General features: G+C 42.4%; 1 protein-coding gene across 11 annotated transcripts in view; it reads left to right on the top strand.

Moving 5' to 3' along the window:
* The window catches only part of PCDH15 (protocadherin related 15), a 628,220-nt gene that overhangs the window by 604,277 nt on the left and 2,462 nt on the right, over positions 1–21,481 (top strand). For 10 of the 11 annotated variants that reach the window (XM_053388594.1, XM_053388605.1, XM_053388603.1 and 7 more), the window contains 4 exons: positions 11,407–11,428; positions 12,932–12,970; positions 15,902–15,975; positions 17,122–17,257. In XM_053388594.1, coding sequence (XP_053244569.1) covers positions 11,407–11,428; positions 12,932–12,970; positions 15,902–15,975; positions 17,122–17,257 — 271 coding nt within the window. The remainder of the gene's footprint in view (positions 1–11,406; positions 11,429–12,931; positions 12,971–15,901; positions 15,976–17,121; positions 17,258–21,481) is intronic. The other variant, XM_053388604.1, reaches the window with a different exon arrangement.

Genomic DNA, 21,481 nt, shown 5'->3' on the forward strand with positions numbered 1-21,481 from the left:
CACTAGACTGGGAACTTCCCTCACAATCCACTGTCCTGTCATTTTATTTCTTTGATCCCCACTTACTATAAGCAAGAACCTAGACACCATGTGCACTCCTTGAAACAGATCTCATACACAATGCCTCTTTGTCATGGCTTTTGAGCTTTCAGGAGAAAATTCAGATTTATACAAAGCATTAGCTTTTGAAAGGCATTTGTTTAAATTAAGAAGATCAAAGTTTACCTTATTTGCCTTCCCTTGGTAAGAGAAGTGAACCATTTCCCTTAGTAAATAAATAAATGTCTTGTGTTTGTAGCTTAATTACATATAGATTAATTAAATGTAGCTCTAGATTCTTAGATATCCTTAGAAAGCTTTAGACGTCACTGTTTTTTGTTCATAGCATTCAGATTATATTTTCTCATTCAAATCAATGTCCATGCATGCTTCCTTACCTGTGATTATTTTCTTTCTTTCAAGTCTTTTTCTTCTCTATCAATTTCAACAAAGCAGGGGGAAAAAGTCAGTCTTTGAAGAAGGGGACCGTCAGAGGGCTATAAGCAGCTTTGCCTCTCGTGCTATTGAGGCCCACAAGCAATCTAATATCAATGGAACATTGAACAATAACTTCCCCAAATCTGCAAGTAATGTTACGCTTTTGTCTGATGAGAACCCATTGACAACTCAGAACCCTCTGTACATGGAGGGTGCGATCCAGGGTTCTGCTTATTCTGGGGTCTTGCCAGAGAGAAAAGATTTTCTGTCCCCCTTTTCTCCCAGAAGGTTAGCCTTGAAAAATTCTCTGTTGGGATGGCCTTTGGGAAGCATTCATCGGGCATGGACTCTACCAACTCGTCTTCCCAGAAGACACCTTTCTGATGCTTTGAGTAGGACAGTCATTATGGACCCAGTTCAGTGGGAGCAGGAGAGAATCAGGGCAGAGAAGGAAAGGGCAGGGATTCAGCACCGCAGAGCCGACGTTGGCAGCCCAGTCTTCAAAAAGATCATTGGCACAAAGATATCAGTCAAAGAGAAAGCAAGGCAGTTTGAACAGCAGGCCCTGCAGGAAATGAAACAAGTGAGATCCCGAGATATGAAAAGTTTGCGTTCACCGACACACAGCAGCTGCACTCAGGATGGAGAGAGCTCACTTGAGTTGTCTACCGAAAGCCTCCTTCCATCTCCTGTCCATCTCTCACCTTCTTTTTCCTCCCTCAGTCCTCACTCTGAGGTGGTTGAACTCGACACGTCTACTATACCTTCTGTGATCATAACTCACCATGATGCTCCCGAACATTTGTCCCCTCCACCAACTCACAAGCCCATTCCTCCTTCCTTTAGGATCAAAATTCCAGCTCGCCAAAATCTTTTACCCTATCAGCCTACTGTGGAAGCAATGGAAATCATTCCTGATCCACCCAAAACCCCTCCGCCGCCACCACCGCCTCCGTCTCCCCTCCCCCCACCACCAACTCCTCCCCCCTTGCCACTTCCATTTCCTTCCCCTCCTCCCAGCCTTTCCTTATCATCTTCTTCGTCTACTCTAAGCACTCAGCTCCTCTCCCCTGCAAAACACACCAAGTCACCCTCCAAACAAGAAGTGGTCTGCATCCCTGATTTACCTGACCCTCCTCGCCGGGAGCTGAAGGGGATTCTTAAAAACATCCAGAACTTAGCAGATATTGAAAAATCTGTGGCCAATATGTATAGTCAAATAGACAAAAACCACATCTTACCTAAGCACATCGCCAAGCTGAGGCCAGTTGCAACGCCAGAACCACCAAGCACACAAACGGTGACTGAGACTGAGCACAGCCAGCAGAATGGAAACTTGAGTTGCATAGTGGAGGAACTTGAAAAAAGATTCCCATCGCAGTCCACTGCATTATGACAACCCTGTGTATGTTGCCTGATGTATAGCCTGGTACCATTGCAAACCTGTTGCTCAGGACCCCCATGTATTCCAGATCCACAGAACTGCTTTGTCATCGTCACTGAGAGTTTCTCTTCTCTTTCCCCCCCTTTTTCTTCCTGACTTTGCAAACCTGCAAATCCACAATAACACCTTTCTTCAGCTGGTCCAGATGGATTAATTTTATGATGCTTATTTCCCTATGGGAGTGCTGTCCTTATCTACTTTTTCAAAAAGTACTGCTTTTATTTCTTAGGGGGAGGAGGAAGAGGCATTCCAGAACTAAAATCAGTGGACTGGAAGCACATGTTAGCTCAGATGCAATGCTAAATGGGGATGTTTTTGTTTATTGGGGAGAGGGGCATCCTTCCGTCAAAAGCATTTGTATCAACAAGCAACCCTGCAGTGCAAAGAGGGGTTGTGGTATCTTATTGCTTTCACGTTCGCCAGGGGAGAGGTCTTAACTTTTCACTGTAAGATGTTGGATGTCACTGGAAAGCAAGAGATAGCAAGCAAAACAGACTCAGCAAAAGAAAAGTGGGGGGAGGAAAGCTGAAGTTATTACAATAACGTATCATCTTGTTCTGTAGATTGGAGAGGATGGCAGGCTTGTAGTGTTGATAAAAGTTTTCTGATTTGTCGTTCCACCTTCTCTTCCTTCTTTCTGTAATCCACAGCATGCCTTTCATTACTTTTTCATATACTGACACTGCATATTCTAAGACTTCACGTTTGTAATTTATTTTGTGTAAAAAGCATTTTATAAAAAAAGAAAGACAGAAAATATTCCTATTAAAACACAGAGTTTCCCCATTCTGCATGCTACATTGCTCAGCATATTTCTTTCAGAAAGTCCCTCTCCCCCAATTTCATCAAATCTAATAAAGTAATTTGAATTGTTATTACAAAAAGAGGGATTTATAAGTGTGTGGGTTTTTTGGTGGGGTAGATTTTGCAGGCATTTGGCTTGAAGTTCTCCAAATGAAACCTATTTCTTAAATGATAATTTTATTAAATTGGGTAGCTGGCTCTCTGAATACATGACAAGCTAGAAGAAGAAAAAAGGCTAAAGGCCAAAGTAGATAGAGAAGCTGGAGCTATATAAGCACATATCTGCCATTCTGTGGTAAAAAGCAGAGGGCAGGGAATTATTTGGATCATGGGAATAGCACTGGGGAGATGGAGATTGAACATTTCCCCTCAAAACTGCTTTTAGCTACAGAGTGGGGGGAAGAGAGGTGTCTATACTGCACCAGACTACCTTGCAGAGGAAAGTGGACTTCAGAAGTGGTTTTTCATAAAATGCAGGGGTCCGTCAACCTGAGCCAGGTGTAAAATAGTGATTGGCAGTGGAAGGGGGCAATTCTCTTAAAACTAAGGAACAAGGTACCTCTGATCATATTCACAGACCAGGGATTTGTTTTCAGTATCAAGAATGAGCTCACAGGCCTGCCATACAAAAAATCCACTTGGTTTTCCCCCTCAGCTTTCTTCATTTCAGTAGCCTAGTGTTTTTAGAAGAGGGGGAGCATTTTTTTATTGTTGCTAGTCTTGAACAATTAGTGAGTCAGAAACCCTTGGTTATCTACTGAAACTCTCCAATGTCCTACCTTCTGTCCATCTAAGGCAGGGGTCAGCAGCCTTTTTCAGCTGTGGGCTGGTCCACCGTCCCTCAGACCATGTGGTAGGCCGGACTATATTTTGAAAAAAAATAATGAATGAATTCCTATGCCCCCAAAATAACCCAGAGGTGCATTTTAAATAAAAGGACACATTCTACCCATGTAAAAACATGCTGATTCCTGGACCGTCTGCAGGCCGGATTGAGAAGGTGATTGGGCCGCATCCGGCACATGGGCCTTAGGTTGCCTACCCCTGATCTAGGGCATAGGGAACAAGGTGACTTCCATCAGAGAAAGTATTGATTCCCCTCTTCACCACCATTGCAAAAGAGTCTCACTCTGGATATTCTTTCCATGAAAGAAAATGACAGTGGGTGATTTGATCACAGATCTTTGCTGTTGTACCCTGGTTAGGATGTGAGTTCAACTCATCACATCTTTCCTCTTGCCCCTTCAAATCAGAATAATTATATTAAAACTAATATTTAAGAGGAAAGGGTTAATGAACAGTGTCAAAAGAAAGCATGTATTTGGAGTGAACTTTAAAAGCTTAAAGCCAGTTTGTTGCACTAATATTATCAGTCATGCACAGACAAGTAATTACAAGGGTACTTTAGTTAAAGGTCTAAAAATATGCTGCTTTTCTTCACCGTCTGGCTTTTTCTCCAGTGGCTCTTGGGACAAGTATGGATGGCTCAATCAAAAATTGCTGAAGGTAGATTCTATTTTGTCCCGGAGCCAAGCGCTGCAAACTTCATCACTTGAGTTCTGCTGACACATTAGAAAATGCTTTGTGCTTAATAAAGTCTCCTATTCAAGGTGGAGTTTATTTCAGGTCCAGCGTCTGTCATCAGTAGCAATAATAGCCAGCTATGTAGTGAGTACAGTAATCAATTCATTTTCTTTTCTTGCTACAACAGAAGTTTAACATTTTTGAGCGCTCTTGAGTATAGCACGTCTTCAGGAACGGCAGGAACTCCTGAAATAAGAGGTTTCTAAGTCTGTAAGTTTCAATTTGCTTCATTCTGTTATTTCAGAATGGCACTGAAATTGAACGAAATGCTGCAGTTCTGCATAACTAGCTAAATTTTCAAGCCTTATCAACATACTGTAACATGCTGCTATACAGTGTTTGAGTTCCTTTAAGTAATGGAAAGTTCAGGGCAGCCTTTAAAGCAGGGGTGAGAAACTTGTGGCCCCCCAAAAGACACATAAGAGCATAAGAGCCCCGCTGGCCCATTTAGTCCGGCATCCCGTTCCCACAGTAGCCAACCAGATGAGTAGGGGAAGCCACCAAGCAGGGCATGAGCAGTACAGAACTCTCCCCACTTACGTTACCCATCAGCTGGTATTCAGAAACATACTATCTCCTATACTTCTATACAAGATGGGGCCCTCTTGCTAGTTCCACCACCCTCCTAAAACTTTGGGTTAGAGGGAGTGGCCTAGGAGAGGGCATTACCTGTGGCATCCCCTAAGTTGTAGGACTCCATCCCCATAGAGATGCATCTGACAAATTCATTATACAGTAGTACCTTGGTTTTCGAATGTAATCCATTCTGGAAGACCGTTTGACTTCCGAAACATTCGAAAACTGAGCTGCGAAGGGCGGAGTGCAAATTCAATAGAGAAAATTGGGGGGTGGGGATGGAAGCCGTTTGATTTCTGAGGCGCATTCAAAAACGGAAGCATTTACTTCTGGGTTTTCGGCATTTGAAAACCAAAGTGTTCAACTTCTGAGACATTCGAAAACCAAGATACCACTGTACAGTTTGGGGCAAATGCTGAAGACTCACCTCTTTACTCTGTCACAACCCACCCTGGGACCTTAGGGTGAAGGGTGGGGAATATATTAAGATAGTGGTGATGATATACTGAAGGGGTTTGCTGTCAGATTCCAGTTCACGTCACCTTCATGCTAGTTAGTAGCCAGGGAGGAACTGTTTCCAGAAGCCTCTGTAGGGCTACAGGTTTCCCATTCCTGCTTCTCGTGATCAGTTTGCCTTGATGCAGAGCACGCTGGAAAATTATCATGTTGCTGTATATTAGGAGTAAGAAACCTGGGGCCCTACGGTTGTTATTGGACTGAAACTCCCATAATTCCTAATCATTGTCCATGACAGTTGGAGCTGATGAGACTTGGGAGCTCAACATCATTCACAGGTTCCTCACCTTGGCAGTGTACAAATTAACCTGTTATTAAGAGGGTGCATCAGCAAGCACACAGGCAGAGTTCCTCCCATATTGAAGTCCTTGTGCATAATTTAAAGCAAAAATCAAAATAATCTTCATTTTTACTTTTCATGTTAGACCAGACATTTTTTCCAGCCCTTGTGAAAATGTGTGGATTACATGTACCTGTCTGTGAGCAAGTAAGCCTCATGAAGTTCCAGCAGGCTTATTGTTGTTGTTTAGTCCGACACTTCATGGACCATGAGCACGCCAGGCTCACTCCAAGGCAAATGGATATAGGATTGCAGCCTCAATTACTATCATTCAGGTTAAACCTGAAGTTGGAGCCTTACATCATGTTGAGGTCCTTAAAAACAGTTTCCATGTGCTATGACGTCTGTAGTATGTTTAGATTCCATTACACTTCCTACTTTGAACAATGCTAGTCATGTGGGTTTGAAGGGCTGATATGGGCAGACCAGAGAGGGCACGCGAAATCTATTACTGAAGAATGTATTTTTCAAAGCACTAAATTATTCAGAACCAAATGGCCATTGCCTTTCAAAATTAGTTTCTGGTGGATCTCATCAAGAGGATAATGAATCTCTAATCATGTGTGACCTTCCATATGCAAGTGGGTCAGCCAGTACACAAGAAGCCTGTTTACAAAGGTTTCTTTAGTTCAGCCAAACTTTAGAATAATCTCCTGGGTGAAATGAATGCTGTCATTCTAAAGAATGCTTTTTAGGGCCATAAATGGTGTCTTTTTTCCAACATAAATTATCATTTTGTTTGGGGCGGGGTGCCATTTGCCTATGTTTCAGGTAGACCCCTAACCACCCCACTTCTTTTCAGGTAGACATAATTAAGGCCACATAGACACCATAAATTTAAAGCAGTGTGATCCCATGAACAGTCATGAGTTTCCCCCAAGAATTCTGGGAACAGTCATTTGTTTTGGGTGCTGAGAGTTGTTAGGAGACCCCTATTTTCCTCCCAAAGTTACAGTTAGAATTCTAAGCATTATCAAAAACCCAAAATGGCTGACAGAATTCTTCAGAGGAAGACCTGGTGCTTTAAATGTATGGTGTGGATGTGGCTTCTGGCTGGCCTACTTTTCTTTTCTGCTTGTTTTGAAACCATCCTGTTTTTTTCCTTTTTTGGTGTCTCCAATGTCTTTTAAAACAGGAGTAAAAGAAATTGCACCACAAGGAGATCTCCTACTGCACATATCTGCAGAATGTAACATAAAGAGTCTGAAGCCATTGAGAAGACCAGTGTCCTCTGTGCTAGATATCTTGTTAGAAGTTGACCATTTTTAGCCTTGAGGGCCATGCACACCTGAAGTTTGGTGTTTTGAGGCCCCTTGAAAATTCAGTCCAGCTGACACTGCTCTGAGTGGCAAACCATTTTTGGAGCACTGTTTGATCAGAGACCAGAGAGGGACTCTGAAAAACTATATTCTTTTTACAGCAAGGATAGAATGGAACTGATTAAAGAGAAACAAGTGATCCTTCCATGAGCTATTTGAAAAGAGCCTGTGTATTTATCATTTACAGAGATAGGCAGTATCTTTGAAGCTTTAAATAAAAACCTTTATCTCAGAAGCCAAAAGTTGCAAGAAAGCATGTTCTAATTCTACATTCTGTTTACTGCCTTTGATTTTGATCTATCATTTGGGTTTCATACAAGATAACAACTAAAAAAAGGTTTAGAGTAAGGCTAATACACATAGGAATCTATCCATCCAGTAACTGGAGTTGGCAAATTGTAACTCCTTTAAATCTGTATCACCAAAAAATTGCAGGACAGTATGCAAACAATTATTCAAATTATGTTTCTTGTATCCAGAAGTGGTGTATATGTACAGCAAGTGTTCTGACATCTGCTGCTGTTTGGACATTATTATATATCATTATATATTATATATCATTATATATATTATATATCATTATTTGTTCTTTGAGATTGAGATTTAAGAGATTTTTGCTCAGCTACTACTATTCATTGAACATCCAGAAATGATGACAGTTTGCAGGAGATAGGTCTATGGTTTTCCTTCAAGCCACTAGAATTACAATGTAGCTTTCACATTTAGCCAAAACCATAAATGCATTTTCAAGTTTTTTGTCTTCGTAACAATAATGATTAGAAATGTGCCTTACTTTTAAGAAAGAAAGATTGAAAACCAAAGTTGTCAGGAGTCCAAATTACCTAAAAGATCATTGGTTGTGCATACTGAGTGCAACTTAAGAGACTGGTAAAAAGTGGCGGCGGGATTTCTAGTAACAACTGCTTGTGTATAAGAAATATTATGTATATTAATTCTTCTCCAGTTTTCCTTTAATACTTAGGGCAATAGCATGGCAGCCATTGCCAAAACATTTTGAGATCTGTTTTATAAAAATAAGAGAGAAAGAAAAGTATTATTTCAGTTTTATTATGAACAGTTTGCAGGTTATTACATAACTATTATGTAATGTTTTGTTATGAACAGTTTTATTTGACACTATATCATTCAGTGCATATCAGTTCCCCGGCCCTTGATGTTGCTAAACTCCAGCTTCAGTCAGGTCCAGCCAGCCTGCTCAGTGATCAGGGATGATGAGAACTGTAGTCCAACTACATCTGGAGGTCTACAGGTTCCCCATCCCTGAATTAAAGCAATAGTGTTGCTTATTTTGCTTGCAACATTGGATCACAGAAGCGTGTGCTCAGAGACGATTAGCTTCTTCCTTCTAGTGGCAGCTCTATAAAACGTCCTCTGAAGATTGAACCATCCAGACATGATCATTGAGGCTTGGGAAGCTGTGACCTGGCCAGCAGAAGAAGTATTATTGTCAGTCTCTATGTAAACGTAGAAGTGCTTTTGAGAATTGCCACTTGGGATCTGAGCCATCTTGGTTTTGGAGACAGTGGGTGGAGTTGCACATTCTTTTGCTACCTTGTGCCTTAAAACCCTGACCACAGCCTCTCTTCTGCAAAGTTGCATTTACAGGGAATAACAATGAGGACAAGGAAGTGGGTGGCAAGGTCTTTTCTGCGAACCCGGAACTCCTCACATCTTGGGTTTCAGGTCCATATTGCCATTGTGAGGATATACTGTACCTGAAACCTTAACTGGTGGGTTTTCAGGAGGAAATCAGTAGGTGGGAGACGGCTTAAGCTGCCCTCCTCCTGCCTGCTGCTTCTCCCTATAAATGATGGCCTCTCAAACAACTCCCCCCCCCAACTTTCAGATCTATGTTTCTGTCAGTCAGGAACGCCAACTGGGGTGGGAGTGGTTGTGTGAAGGTGTGTCTGTGGAACAATGAACAAGGGAAAGTTAAGCTCCCCTGCTGCTCTCTGCCATTTTTGCTCTTCAAGTTTCCTCCTTCCAGTGCCGCTTTGCTAAGAAGCAGCAGGCAGCCAGAGTTTTAACCATGAGGCAGCAATGGAACATGCCATACAAAATATTAATGCAATACTGCTTAGGTAGACTTTGAAAAGTCATTGATAATCCTAGCGATAAATCTCCATTTTAGATGTTCATTACTTTCCTATCAAATGGACTACAGCATTAATTTACCTCTGATAATCCAATACACAAGCTGAATGCTAATAGAAAAGATTTGCAGATGGTAATATTAAAAATTAAATGTGATCCTCCAGACTCTTCTTTATTTCCCCCCTAGGTGTCATTAAATTGTTTCCCTCATCTGCTGCTTCTCTACTAGTTTAGCCTTAATATAATTGTGAGCATGTCTGCTTCAAGATAAAAAAATGTAAGTCCTAAACAGAACATGAAGAGATCAGTCCAGAGGAACTTAAGTGCTCTTAAAGCTGACTAAAACCAGTTGTCCATAAGCATGCAATTAAATGCCTAATCTGGCAATCAGTGCACAGTTACTGGGGGGCTGAGTCCCCTTGAATTTAGTGGGCTATGTCGTGAGAAAATGTTAAGTCTTCAAAACTGCACCCTGGAAATGGATGGAAATGGATGATCAAGCATACAACACAGCAGCTGCCCATTTCACCTTCTGCCCTTCTCCTGCCACATCCACTCTGCAGCACATTTTGAATCCGGCTTTCTACAATGGGAAGCATGGGGTGGAACAAAGGTATCAGAAAAAATGGGTAGGGGAAGCCACAGCTACTTGCATTCCAGTTGGTAAATCCAATTGTGTTTGTTCCCAAGTAACTGTGTATGGGATCGTTGTCTGCCTACCAAGTCATTTAAAGATTCTTTCTGCATACACACAAAACATTTAAAGCACACACCCCACATCCTAGGAAATGTACTGTACCCCTCACAGATTTACAGTTTCCTGGAACCCTTAACAAACTGCAGTTCCCCATTCAGTGGGTTGCACTGTTTCCCTTCTACTGATGGAAGGTGGAATGGGGAAGAAAAGGAATTCCCGATGAAAGACTTTTGTCAACAGAAGCATTGGATGCGACCCAATAGCCAGTGAAGCAACGTGACACTGTTGCTCTCCTGGCTTCTCAACATAGCAGCTGATTGGCACTTCCTAGGAAGGAGGGGGGGTGCTTGGTCCATGGTGGCAGAGCCAGTCTGCCACTCCTGCCACCACAAGGCCAGGTTCCTTGCACCTCACCCCCTCCACAGTAACCCACTGTGTTGGGAAGCCAGGAGAGTGATGGTGTCCCACCTGTGCCACCTCAGCAGCCGCTACTGACCTGTAGCTCCACCATCCAAACTCCCAAGCTGCTTTGAAATTTCTCCTGATTGGCTCCAGCTTGGAGTAGATCCATTGAAATCAGTGGGACCTAATTTAGTCATGACTAACTTGTAGAGCCATTAATGTGCCTACTCTAAGAAAGCTAATTCTGGGTCCAACCCTCCATTGGCTTTAAGCTATTCAGTACTGTGATACATGAGATGCTACCAGGAAACATTTCTGAGGGGCAGATCCTGTTTTTCAGTATGTTCCATTCCAACCATAGTTCCGTCTGAACTATGGATTTGATGGAAGATCTTTCTAGATGTGTCTTGACTTTCTGAAGTGACCCTATGGAAGGTTCCAAGGGCAATAGATACAAGGAGAAGGCTTTTGAATATCTGACATGTGGCCAGCAGCTTTTAACTACAAATAGATGTTCCACCTTTGCTTCTATGCATTCTTAGGTGGGGGGGAGAGTTACGCATATCTCCTTGGGAGATCTAGGATTAGGATATGGTACCCGGCCCATGTCAAATGAACCTTGCCTTCCTTGGTCAATTTTGGGTTCTCATTTTTATTATTCTGTTGGCAGTAATAATCAAAAGAAACCCACAGTAACCCAGTACTTAAGAAATTTATGGCCTATTTTCGTACTGTTGCCATCATTATCTATTTCTTTGTATCTTGATCATTATTTCCAATGCATTTGCCCAAGAGCCACCCTCATGTTAATGCCTTTGATGCCCTTTTTAAACAAAGGTGAAACAAAGAAAATGTGATTGCCTCCCACAGTCGTGGGACAAATTAAGTCTCAAGGACTGGGAACCTGAAGCACAGCAAGGAAAAGTCCTCATAAGGATGCAACATAATCTATATGCCATGTTATTTGTTTTAGGGTAGTTCTACAGAATTCAGTGGGATGTACTGTGAGGCCCATAATGTTCTATTGAAAAGTCTTTACATTTTGAGGAAAATTATATTGGTAAAATGCATATTTATATTTACAACTTGAATAGCTGGATTAATGTCCTGTTTTTCTTGTGCTTAATTTCAGGCGTGGATATGCACAGCAAGAGGTAAGGCACACCCTATATTTTAGTAAGAAGTTACCATTTACATTTCTTTTCATCAGCATAGCTTGGATAATTTTTGCATTTTATATTATTTGACTCACTGAACATTTAAACTGCATTATCAATGAGAGTTGAGGATCTGCAGAGCTGCAAGTGGAGTCCACTCAGGGATTTCCAAATACAGCACACCTGGCATCTCCTCGGTACCTGTTTTGTGAAATGCCTTTCCAAATTCTGTAATTATATTTCAAAAAAGTAATTTTTGCATGAATGCTTGCCTAGTGTCTGAGCATTAGAAGTTGGAGTGTTTCATGAATAGGGCTTGCACAAGGCATTCTGCATAAGAATATATGAAAGCTTCTCTCCCATTTGTTGTTCAAAACCCAGTTGGACTGGCAGTTGTGAGATAAATGGGCTCAGGGAGCTAGAACCAGAACTTGTCAGAACAGTGTGCTGGCACCTCTCAGCTGGGCCCCGGAAGTGGGAAGAGACACCTGACCAGCCTCAGCAAAGTCCCCCTTCACCTCTGGCTTGCAAGGAGACCTTCCTGAGAGCACAAAGATGAAATCCCTTACAGACTCCAGAGAGAGTGTCCTCACGAGCTGGATGTGCATCTGGGCTTTACTGAGGCTCTTCAGCCCCCCAGCTAACAGCTGATATATGGGAAATCCATATGATATGTGAGCTGGAGTGGCATGGGCAGGGGGTTTGTTAAGTTGCTCAGCTGAGGCATGGAAAGGTGCCCTTCGCCTCAGTTGAGCAGCCTCAACAAACCTCTGGCTGGTGAGAAGACCCTCTTTGGGCTCAGGTGGGTATTCTAAGGGAGGTACATTCTGGCACCTTTTTCGCTAGAAAAAAAGCACTGGCTAGAACTGCTACAATCAACATTTTGCACTTGAGAACAGATTTCCCAGATCAAAACACACATTTAGCTTCAGTTATATATATAGATGACACTGAAGTATGTTAATTGTAACTCTTCCCTCCAGAAATAACTCTTCACGTGAGTTTTGAAGAGGAAATCTGTAAATTATACATGTGGCCCTGTCTGGTCTTTGACCACAATAAAGATTGATTGATTGATTGATTGATTGATTGTTACATGTGGTCACTCTTCAAAACTAACACAAGACAGGTGTTTCGGACTCAGGAATCTGTTCAGAATAAGTATAAATGTCTTGGAAGAAGATGACAATATTGACAACTGTGGGAACCAGTTCCCTAGAGGCCAAGAACATCTATGGCCTGTTGGGACCTTTGCCAAGCTGAATTTAATACATGTGGATCTGAAGTGGCTTTGCCCTTTTGCCTTGAGAAAATCCATCATTAGAGTAGAACTAAATTAGCTCTGAGCAATATTTTGGCCATTAGAGTCATAAGCAAAACTACTGTTGTCGTGCTGGTTTAAAGGTTACCTCGTAACCCTTCAACCTCAAAATAAATTACTTGCATTTTCTGTTATATCTTTCTCATCAACCTGTTTCTGTTTCCAATTTTCTTTGTCAGCAACAGCAATTGCTGAGGCCGTCCCTTCTCAGACCAGAGGTACAATTTTCTCACTTTCTTCTAGAACTTTGGGTGCACTCATATAGAATACCTTCTGACACACAATTATACATTTGGCACTTCCTTATCATTAACACTGAAGGAGAAAACAAGTTTTTAAATCTGTTTTTCAGTGTATTTATCTTGACAAGTTATTTGGCAATACTGTGATATTTTCATGCACCTGAGCCTGCTGACTTCAGTTGTGTGATTTTAAAGTTGACATATTTCTATAGCTTCTCTGCTGTTACTCAAACTGTCCCAAGATCCTTTTTGTCCCAAATAACTCAATTAACTGCAGTGTTATAAGCTATACTCAAGAAGCTGAATGATAATTACAAGCACCCTTTATGCTCTAATAATCTTAAGAACTTTCATTAGCAGCATGAACGATACCCTCAATTCTTTGTAAAGTATGTTGATAAGTGATTGTGCTTTAGTTATGAAATGCAAGACTTGGTTTAGAGGTTCAGGCCATAGTATCATCCTCCACGTGAGGAAAGCCAGACTTATATCTTGCACAAGGCAATGAAGAACACATAAAAGCAGAAGGAAGAAGGCAGCCCTTGATCTAGTAGTGATTTGCAGAAGACTGGCAAGGATTTTTGACTCTCAATTATTTAACAATGGCAAAAACAAAATGCCTTTCTCACTGCTGGAATAAATATATCCTGGGGATGAACCAGGAGGAAGATTTTTTTGTGTAGAAGGATTCTAGTATTCCAAAAAAACTTTCTGGCCTAAAATTCTTTAATTTTACATGTATGCCTTTTGCACCAAATTTTGGCTAGTAGACTTTGAGGTTCTAGTAAAAATGCCAACATAGATCCCTCAAGCTTGAAGTTTGCACATCTCGACATACGTGCACTAATGATTCTCACATGCTTGATCCTTCTTTGGGTTTCAAAAGGAGGAAGGACCATGTCTTGGAAGCAAGTGGTGCATGCATCATATGTATTTATGCCAACTCAACAATCCACATGGTGTCAGATTTGCACATCTTCAAGGCTTGATCCTGGGCTCCCCACCCATGAAAAAGATGTTACTTCAATACAGGCCCAACTGCTTTTGAGCAGAATGAACTAGGATACCAGCCATAGATATTGCCCAGCAGAGCACGTTGTAACAACTCATGGCTATTATAGTGAAACAATATGGATGTGATTCAGGAGATATGTCAGCCTTTGAGCTATATCAGCCTTTTTTCCCCCCTGTTGGTATGTCCTTTGGTAATCCATGATGAATGCTTGTTGTTCTTGCTGCAACGTAAGCTGTGCATGATTGACCATAACATCCCTCCAAGCAAGTTTGATAGAGAGTTTTGTTACTGCCTCCCCATATTTAATGTCTCCAACTGTTAAAATTTGTTTCAAAGAAAAACAGTCTACTTCACACTATTTTTATAAGTTTAGTTTCCAAGCAACTTGAAATATGTCTGCTTAGCTCAGGAGTGGGGAACTGGTGGCCCCCCCTACTCCTCCAGATGTTGTTGGACTCGAACCCTCATTAGCTGCAGCCAGCATCATTGATGGTCAGGGAGTTATAGTCAAACAACGTCTGACTGCAGATTCTCTTACCCCTGCCTTAGATGCATGTAAAATAATTGCAGTGACTATTCATTACTAATGATCAATGTTAGGATATTTATCATCATAACTTAAAACAAACACTACAGTGAACAGGCACTGTGCTTTACATTGATCTAAGCTTTAGCATGGGACGCGGGTGGCGCTGTGGGTAAAAGCCTCAGTGCCTAGGACTTGCCGATCGAAAGGTCGGCGGTTCGAATCCCCACAGCGGGGTGCGCTCCCGTCGTTCGGTCCCAGCGCCTGCCAACCTAGCAGTTCGAAAGCACCCCCGGATGCAAGTAGATAAATAGGGACCGCTTACTGGCGGGAAGGTAAACGGCGTTTCTGTGTGCTGCGCTGGCTCACCAGATGCAGCTTCGTCACGCTGGCCATGTGACCCGGAAGTGCCTCGGACAGCGCTGGCCCCCGGCCTCTTAAGTGAGATGGGCGCACAACCCTAGAGTCAGACACGACTGGCCCGTACGGGCAGGGGTACCTCTACCTTTACCTTTTTAAGCTTTAGCATAATTATCACCATGGCGTTTCATTTCATTTCTCTCAGACCTCACTGCTAACTTCCCCCTGCCCTCTTTACACTCCTACCAGAGAACACAGGAGAACACTTCATGCAACTGTTGAAGTGCACTCTGGTTCAGACAAATGCATGTATTCATGACTTACAATGGTTTATCCAAGTACACTATAGTGAATAAAAATAAAGAAATTGTACAATAATTATTTAACAACTGTATGGTAGTTGTGTAATTTATATCATGGGAATAAGAGTACTGAGAATGAATTCTCTCTCTTTGGCTCAAGAGTATGTTTTTAGCAATGATATAAAACGAAGTTGGGGGCAGGAAAGCAAAACTTGACATTTATTTTTATTTTTTTTAGAAATATGATACCCTATTCAGGATGATCCCATCATGTCAGAGAAAATAGTTTGTAAAGAAAGCACAATAACAAAATATTGTTCTTTCAGCTTTAGTCAGTTTCTGTCAACTGGATCCTCTTGAAAGTTAAAATAGATGTAGGCATACTCCAAAAATGCATCTGAAGTTCCCATTGCCCTTGCCTCAGCCCCACTGCTGGCTGAGAATTCTGAAGAGCAACACAGAAGAACTTTTTATGTCTCCCACATCTGAGCACTGGCACTAAAGGGAGAAAAACCCCTGGGATTATTATTTGTATTATTATTCCAGTGCCAAAGGTTGAGGATAAAAAGGACCCAGCAACTTTTATCTTTTTGTCTGTGCTCATACCCTTCTCACACAAGAACTCAGGGCTCTTTAAGATCTATGGGTTTGTGTATTCCTACTGAGCTTTCTTTTTCTCTTTTTCTTGGTATTGTGACAAACAGGAACTTTCTATGGAATCTGGAATTGATCCTGGCCAAGAGTACTATGGGCAAGATTACTACAGTTATGAACATGGGTATTATTCATTCTGCATTTTCTATACCACTTCACAACTTTACATGCCAACCAGAGCAAGAATCGAAAGGAATGCTTTAGGCATGGCCAAGCAGTTTTTACACTAGATTTCTTTACACTAGATTTATTTGTCGCTGTTTCCAAGGACAGGGCCAAGTACAGTATAAAATAGTATTCTAGTCTCCCATTGTGACAAGAGATGGGGGAGAAATTTGATTCAGTTCACCGTTAAAGTCAAACCAGCCTAAGCTGTGTTTTCCAAAACAATATGCTTGGCTGAAACACAACAATACTTTGAAATCTGCACTTCTCTGAATTTTGAAATGTTGTTCTCTGGATAATTAATATGTCCAGTAATGCATGTGCAAGGCAAAGTGCATATATTGGTGCAGATAATATAGAAAAACACGTTATATTAGTGGAAATTGCTTCGCAAAATGTATATTAGGTAAGATTGCATACAACAATGTGTATATTAGGAGAAGTTTGCATTAAAGTTTGCCAGTCTGGGCTCCTTCAAGAGGAAGGGCAAAATATAAATTGGATGGATGGATGGATGGATAGATAGATAGATAGATAGATGATAGATAGCTGCTTAATTTTCACGAGAACCTCTTTTAAAAAAAATGCAAACTGATGTGAAAATGAAACGAACTGAACTTGTAAGTAGAAAAACAGGAAACCAAGAGAAACCAAAATTGACTGATTCACCCATCCTTTGTTGTGACTGACTACAGAAGTGTCAGAGTGATGGCTACATTACCTACACATGTGTATCTTCCGTGGGCTTCATAGCAGTTTTGTTGTGACCCCCCCCCCCGACATTTTCCCCTAGTTCCTCAAAATAGCTGTACAAGAATAAGACTGAGGTAGGAAAACAAAAAGGCAATTTTTTATTTTAAAAAATTGTATGTATATGTGTTTGTGTGTCCCTCTTTCCTCACTGCCACCAGGAAGATACCATATATAAGATACAGTTTGCTATAAAACTATAGGAGGCCAAAGGCATGTGACAAGAGTACTCACTTTAATAAAAAAAAAAGGAATCAAGCAAGCTAAGGATGAGTGCTCTAGCATGTATTTGTGAGTATACACAACCAACATGGATACAAACATAGAGGATGTCTGTACCTGGCTTTTCCCCCAGGTACGAATTGCCTCAATACGGAAGTCGTCGCCGATTGCTGTCTCCTTCTGGAATGTATGATGAGTATGGCGAAGTGGTTGTGGAAAGCGATGGCGGCTACTATTATAGCCCACAGGGACCTACGGCAGAAGCAGATGTAGGTTTATTCATTTATTTATTTTTTCCAGTTCCATATGTATTGACCTTTTGCAAATATATCAAAGCTCCTAACAGGGCATGTGGACATTTGGTAAGCAATTTTTCGGTTCTGACAGGGTCAGCGTCAATTCTGAGGTAAGCGAATGGAAGGACATTTGTGGAAGGAAAGCTTTGCATTCACTTCTTCTCCTCCAAAGCCACTTGCTCTTCTAAAAAACTTATCTGGGGTGACTTCCTAATCACTGTGGCATGGAAGTGAGGCTGCTGAGGGAGGTGGCAGCTGCCCCAAGCCAAGCAGATTTCTGTCCAAACACAGCCAAGCAGTGTTCTCCACCCCAGATCGCATTGTGTTACCATCTTCAGTATTTGAATTTTTGTGAATCAAAAATTTGAGTTGTGGGAAAGAGTGATAGCATAGTACAGGGTTTCCCAAATGTGGGTGTCCAGCTGTTTTTGGACTACAACTCCAAGACCAGTGGTCAGGGTAGATGGGAATTGTAGTCCAAAAACAGCCCTGCCATAGTAGATATGTTTTAAAATATATATTACAATTACACATGGCAGTCTATGCATGGGTGCTGGCTCCTTGGGGCCAAGGCACTTCGGGGGGCCCCCATGTTTTTTGTGAGGGTGCTGGGCCCCCTCAATGTTCAGAGGGCGTTCAGCTCTGTCCCCTGGTTCCTTGCAATGTTGCATGATATCACGCTTGTGACTTCAGGACATCACGAGAAGTCACACGTGTGATGTCAGGATGTCACGTCAGCCCCCCTCAATCATCTTGAGAAGCTGGTGCTTATGAGAATACAGTGAATCAAGGGTCATAGGTCTCTTATCTTCACCTTCCATATCCCACTTCTCAAGTGGATGACATAGACCAGGGTGGAGAAAACCTGTGGATTGGTCGTGCCATGACCATTGGCCATGCCAACTGGGGCTGATGGGAGTTGGAATCCAACAGCATCTGGAAAGCTACATTTCCCTGGCCCTGATCTAGAGCTCCCTCTGCTGTCACCTGCCTCTGGGATAGTAGACAGATGTAGAGCAGGGGTCAGCAAACATTTTCAGCATGGGGCCAGTCCACTGTCCCTCAGACCTTGTGGGGGGGCCAGACTATATTTTGGAAAAAAATATGAACAAATTCCTATGCCCCACAAATAACCAAGAGATGCATTTTAAATAAAAGGACACATTCTACTCATTGAAAAACACGCTGATTAGAAGGCGATTGGGCCGGATCCAGCCCCCGGGCCTTAGTTTGCCTACCCATGATATAGAGGATTGAGAGGAAGAAAGTGTACTCTCTGCATCTTCAGAGACATTCCTCCTTGTGGGCACTATAAATCTGAGACCAATCTTGTAGCATGACCCAAGCCCTAATAATATGTTATCAATACTGAGTTGCTGCTGAAAAATAGCAACCTTGTCCTTGGACTCCATCCCACAGAAGTAAACTATGCAAATACTGGTCACCAAAATCATGTCAGCAAGAGCACGTGGTTATTTACTGTACTGCGGCTGGTATTGGTGAATGGTTAGTAAACACACAATCTAGGCAACTCACACGATCTGTTGTGTACATTGCAGCTGCAATCTGGTGACAAGCTGTACAGCATCTGTAATATATGCCTAGAACTGAACTGAAATATCTCAGAAGGCATTTTCCTGAGAAAATGCCTGAAATGTTTCTTTTTTTGCAGTATTTTATTCGCACTATTCTTTGGTGGAAGCTGCCATCCCAGCCCCCAGAGGCCTCAGGGGAACTCTAGTTCTGGAGCATTGCAAGGATGCAAAAGGGTGGCCAGGAAAGAAATAAAATACCTTAGGGGAAAAAGGGGGAGTGTCTGTGCCTCTGCCAATAAATATGATAGAGAAATTGAAGAGGCCACTTGTTTAGGGCTCTAGATGGGTCTATATGGCAGAGCAGAGGGGGAAAGAGAGAGAGTTTTAAAACGGTTTCTTTGACATCTATTCATTTTCAGCGCTGCAGCATCATCTAGTGGCTAAAGTGATAAAGTGCATTTTATGACAATTGTGGTTTTGAATTATCATATAACTAGTGCATATCTAAAAGCCTTTGGTACAGGCAACAATCAAAAAGGTCTAGTGTAAACATATGCAGAAGATTCAAGTTACTGTGCCATAGAATTGTCTCTTGTCTCCACTGCAAGCTGTGCCGAGATTTCCCTCCCCCCCCCCAAAAAAAAGGCTTAGCCTATGACTTTCACAACTACTTTAGTTTCATTGTTCCTTAGATATTACCAGTGGTGATGTTAAGAACAAGTCTAATCCATATACTTATTTTGCTTCTTCCCCTCTCCCTTGCAATTAACTCTTCATTTCTTCCTGCTGCAAAGTATTCTAGGGCGCCATGTTTTCAAGCCAGCCAGCTTTCTAAAATTATAACTAAGCTCCGTTTCTTATGATTTGCAGAGGACAAGTCCTGGTGCAGTTGTTCCCAGAAGAGCTGTAAGCCAGAGGCCAGGGCCTCCAGTAGCTATTAGTGCAGTAGGTGAAGGGGCGGCTATAAAGGCAGGCCCCAGCCAGGGAAGGAAGAAACTCAAAGCAGTGATGCAGCTGAGCCGAATAGCAGTTAGTGCCCCCAAGCCAGGAACCACCACGGAGGCAACACCATCTCCTTGGAAGAAGGCAAAGATCTTCCCAATGATGCTGCAGAAAGTGAAAGGGAAAGATGCAGATTACGCAGAGCTGGAGGCAGCAGCTCGCCAAGCGGAAGGAGAAGACAGCATGGTTATCAAGGGAAGCTATTTCCAGAAATCAGCCGGTGACGTGATATCGACAAAGAAGGTTGGCCGTGCCCTGAAGCGCACCTCCAAGAAACTCCGGGAGCGTGGTACATCAGAGGAAGTGAGCGAATCGGACTCGAAGTCAGGGATTTCAATCAGCGTCACGGCGGAAAGTGAGTCTGAAGTGAGCGACTACGGCAGGAAGAAAAGGAGAAGGACATCGTCGTCTTCAAGTGAGTCGTCGTCGTCCGCAAGCAGCACCTCTGCCTCTGATAAAGACTACTTGACAGTGACGCTGGACCAAGACGAAACCACTGAAAGCACAGTGGACTCTGATGAAGAGCGTTCAGATTCGTCCGGGTCCAGTTCAAGTAGCAGCAGTTCCGAAGACGAAACCTCCGATTCTCAGAGCAAAGCGTCTGAAGATACAGAGTCCAAGATGTCATCGTCGTTGCAGAGCTCCGTCAGCAGCGAAGTTACTGCCAGGACAAAGAAAAGCAGGAGCTCCAAGTCCAGTCTCAAGAACCGGTCATCTACAGGAGGAAGTGAATTAGATGACGCCATAGAAGAACTATCAGAAGAAGAAGAAGAAGAGCCACCATCAGCTATAGAAGAGGAGGAATCAGATGACATTGAAACCTCTAGTAAACAGAGAGGGGGCAGTGAGGATGAAATTGACCCAGAGGACAGTGAGGCAGAGAGAGGTACTACCAAGAGCTCAGCGACTCCAACAGATTCTGAAGATGTCCCCAAAAGGGAGAGGATTCGGAAGAAAGGGCCCACAAGGATTGCAGATACTGCTGAGTCAGAGAATCCCAGTGACTCTACATCTTTTTAGAACACAGGAGGTGGAACAAGAGGTAGACAGTGTGCAGTGAGGTGTGGTTTTGGTTTGCTGTGCTCTCTCTGTGTTGCTTTTTTAGGAGGGAGGGAGCATTATGCAAGTCTCGGACACACTCGGACCTGCCAGTAGCCAGCCTGCCACTCTCTTCCATTAAAAGAAATGTTTTGCAGAAGAGTTAAGGGCTCCTAGCTGAACAGCTTCATGAACTTGAACACACACTAATAGGATTGCACAGGGGCTAAAATAATAAGAATAATTAAAAACAGGGTGGATTGTCCGGATTACAACAACTTTGACAACAAAACTTTTATTACTTATTGATTGATTGATTGATTGATTGATTGATTGATCAGGTTGAGTCCAGACGTGATTCTTGATTTCTCAGTGTTTCCTGATCCTTAGAAGGCGAACTCCAGTGAATGGGGTTGTGTTTGAAGTGGTGTGAGCTGCTATGAACATTCTTCCTCTGGTGCTTGTGCTGTGAGATGGTTCATTCACTCAGAAAAGCTGAAGCTGCAGTAATCAATCAAGCAAACAGCCAGCGTGTGTGAATTAGCAGTTTCTTTAAATATTGGGGGAGGAGGATAGATATGTCTATTTCTACCACTGTGTGATTTGCATTTTCTAAAGATGT

Source organism: Podarcis raffonei, chromosome 5 (genome assembly GCF_027172205.1).
Source record: "Podarcis raffonei isolate rPodRaf1 chromosome 5, rPodRaf1.pri, whole genome shotgun sequence".
NCBI lineage: Eukaryota > Metazoa > Chordata > Lepidosauria > Squamata > Lacertidae > Podarcis > Podarcis raffonei.